Genomic DNA, 2,053 nt, shown 5'->3' on the forward strand with positions numbered 1-2,053 from the left:
CTTTCCCGTTACTTCACTCAAGCCCTGCATCCCCTCCTCTGACGCCGTAATTTCTTCGCAATCTTGGGTTGCTCCTCCGGGAGTACCTGTTGCCCAGTAGCTACTGTAAACAATGGGGTGGCTTAGAGGTTCTCCAGAAGTGGTGGTGAAAAGTCCCAAAAAGAGTAGAAGGCATGCTACTACTCTCATGAAAATTTGTGGGTCAATGTCCAGTTGCACTTCAAATAAAACACGACCAAGAGTGTCGGGGAGAAAAGTGTAAAACACAAGAAAAAAAATCAATCAAGTTATGGTGATGTGATAGTATAAGTGACTGCTTTAATCTACATGTGCCATCATTTTTGTATCAAGTGAAAGCTTTCTGAGGATTAAATACAATAATCATCCTCAAACACATAAATTAACTTTGATCAGATGAAAGAAGGTTGGTCTTGAAGAACCTCTGTGATTTGTATTTATTTTTCAGCCACAGAAGCATGATTGACTCAACAAATATGACTTCACCTCTCAACCACACGCATGATCTTTTTATCCCATCAGTCAACCCTTTCTTTATGCTGGTCTACAGTCTGCTGTTTCTGGTACGGTTAAAATTTTCAGATTGCGCCCTGTTAGAACCTGAATGTTTGAAAGTCCTGTCCTCTTCATCCTCTCGGTGTCTCTTCAGGTGGGTTTACTCCTCAATGGCTTCATCCTAAAGTTTTACTTTCACCAAGTTCGGCAGCAGGCCTCAAACAGCTTGATGGTCTACCTGAAGCACCTGACAGCTGCTGACTTCCTGCTCTGCCTCTCTCTGCCATTGCGGATAATCCACTATGCCAGCGGCTCTGGCATTGTTTACATACTCCACTGCAGCATTGGAGCTACTTCCCTGTACCTCAACATGTACGCCAGCATCCTGTTCATGGGGTACATCGCTGTTAACAGGTAAGGAACGTTTACTGAGTATCATTTGCAGTTCACGAGAATGTTAAAACCAGATTATTGGGTTATTTACAAACTCTTCAGTCCTAGCAACAACACGAATATTTATTTTCACCGTATAGTGACCTCTGCATATTTGGCACCACTGTGACTTATTTGGTGAAGTTTTTTTTTTACCACATTTTCTCTTCTCTCTGCAGATATCTGAAGATCGTCCATCCTTCAGGAACTCACATCCTGCAGACAGTACGAACTGCCCACGTCGTCTCCACGGTCACCTGGGTTTTTCTTCTGGCTCAAACAATCGCCTACAACATTATGTTCTTCATCACTCACAATCCTCTGGCCTCTGACCGCTGCTACTGTGGGCCCCTCTTCAGTACGTCATTCAGCGTCCTTCATAAAACATTTCAAATCAGCTGCACCATCATCTTCCTCTTGGTGTCCATATCCCTGGTCTTCTTCTACTACAGCATCTCCTGCAGGGTGTTGCAGGCACAGCAGAGCCAGCTGGCCTTCTCTGAGAAGCTGGTGAAATCTCGCAGAAACATGTTGGTGCTGGTCAGCATCTTCTGTGTTTGTTTTGTGCCCTATCACCTGGTTCGTGTTCCCTATAGTTTTTTCTGGAATAACTCTGTGGGTGGGGTGTTATACTACCTGAAGGAGGCTGCCACCATGGTGTCAGTTTTTAATGTCTGTCTGGACCCTCTTGTTTACTTTTACCTCTGTAAGACTTTTCGAGCTCAGGTGAGAAAGATGTCCAGGAGAGTCAACGATCCAACAAAGAGAAGGGGAGAGAGCATCAAGAGCAACAAGGCAAACCAGTGAGCTGTAAAGTAAAGAGTTTCTGCTGAGTTCAGAGGTCAATATGAGGCTCAACTCAGCAATTCATTTGGAGGCGATGACATCATGTTATTTAAAAATAAAAAATTTCAATAAATTTGAAACAATTTAAAGGAAACCTTTTCCATCCTACCAGGTGAAAAGAAAACAAATGAATCAATCTTGAATGAGGCTGTAACATGTGTTGTGGAAAATTTAACAATAACCTGCAACACACCAAGTGAGCTTGATTTGAAGTGGGTTTAAAAAACACATTGCAATGTGGAGAAAGCCCTTACATCTTATA

The 2,053-nt window shown here is 42.9% G+C and overlaps 1 protein-coding gene across 1 annotated transcript; it reads left to right on the plus strand.

The window, feature by feature from the left end:
* The first annotated feature begins 494 nt into the window (after window positions 1-494).
* Window positions 495-1,752, plus strand: LOC102195766 (P2Y purinoceptor 14-like). Its single transcript, XM_005753979.1, has 3 exons — window positions 495-581; window positions 668-927; window positions 1,125-1,752. The coding sequence occupies exons 1-3, from the start codon at window positions 495-497 to the stop codon at window positions 1,750-1,752; spliced, it is 975 nt and encodes a 324-aa protein (XP_005754036.1).
* Window positions 1,753-2,053: the final 301 nt, after the last annotated feature.

Source organism: Pundamilia nyererei, unplaced genomic scaffold (assembly GCF_000239375.1).
Source record: "Pundamilia nyererei isolate P.nyererei 1_Seehausen unplaced genomic scaffold, PunNye1.0 scaffold00489, whole genome shotgun sequence".
NCBI lineage: Eukaryota > Metazoa > Chordata > Actinopteri > Cichliformes > Cichlidae > Pundamilia > Pundamilia nyererei.

Coding starts and splice junctions, on each gene's coding strand:
- LOC102195766 (XM_005753979.1), top strand. CDS start 495: ATGACTTCACCTCTCAACCACACGCATGATCTTTTTATCCCATCAGTC. Junction 582..667: donor TCTACAGTCTGCTGTTTCTG/GTACGGTTAAAA, acceptor GTGTCTCTTCAG/GTGGGTTTACTCCTCAATGG. Junction 928..1,124: donor GGGTACATCGCTGTTAACAG/GTAAGGAACGTT, acceptor TTCTCTCTGCAG/ATATCTGAAGATCGTCCATC.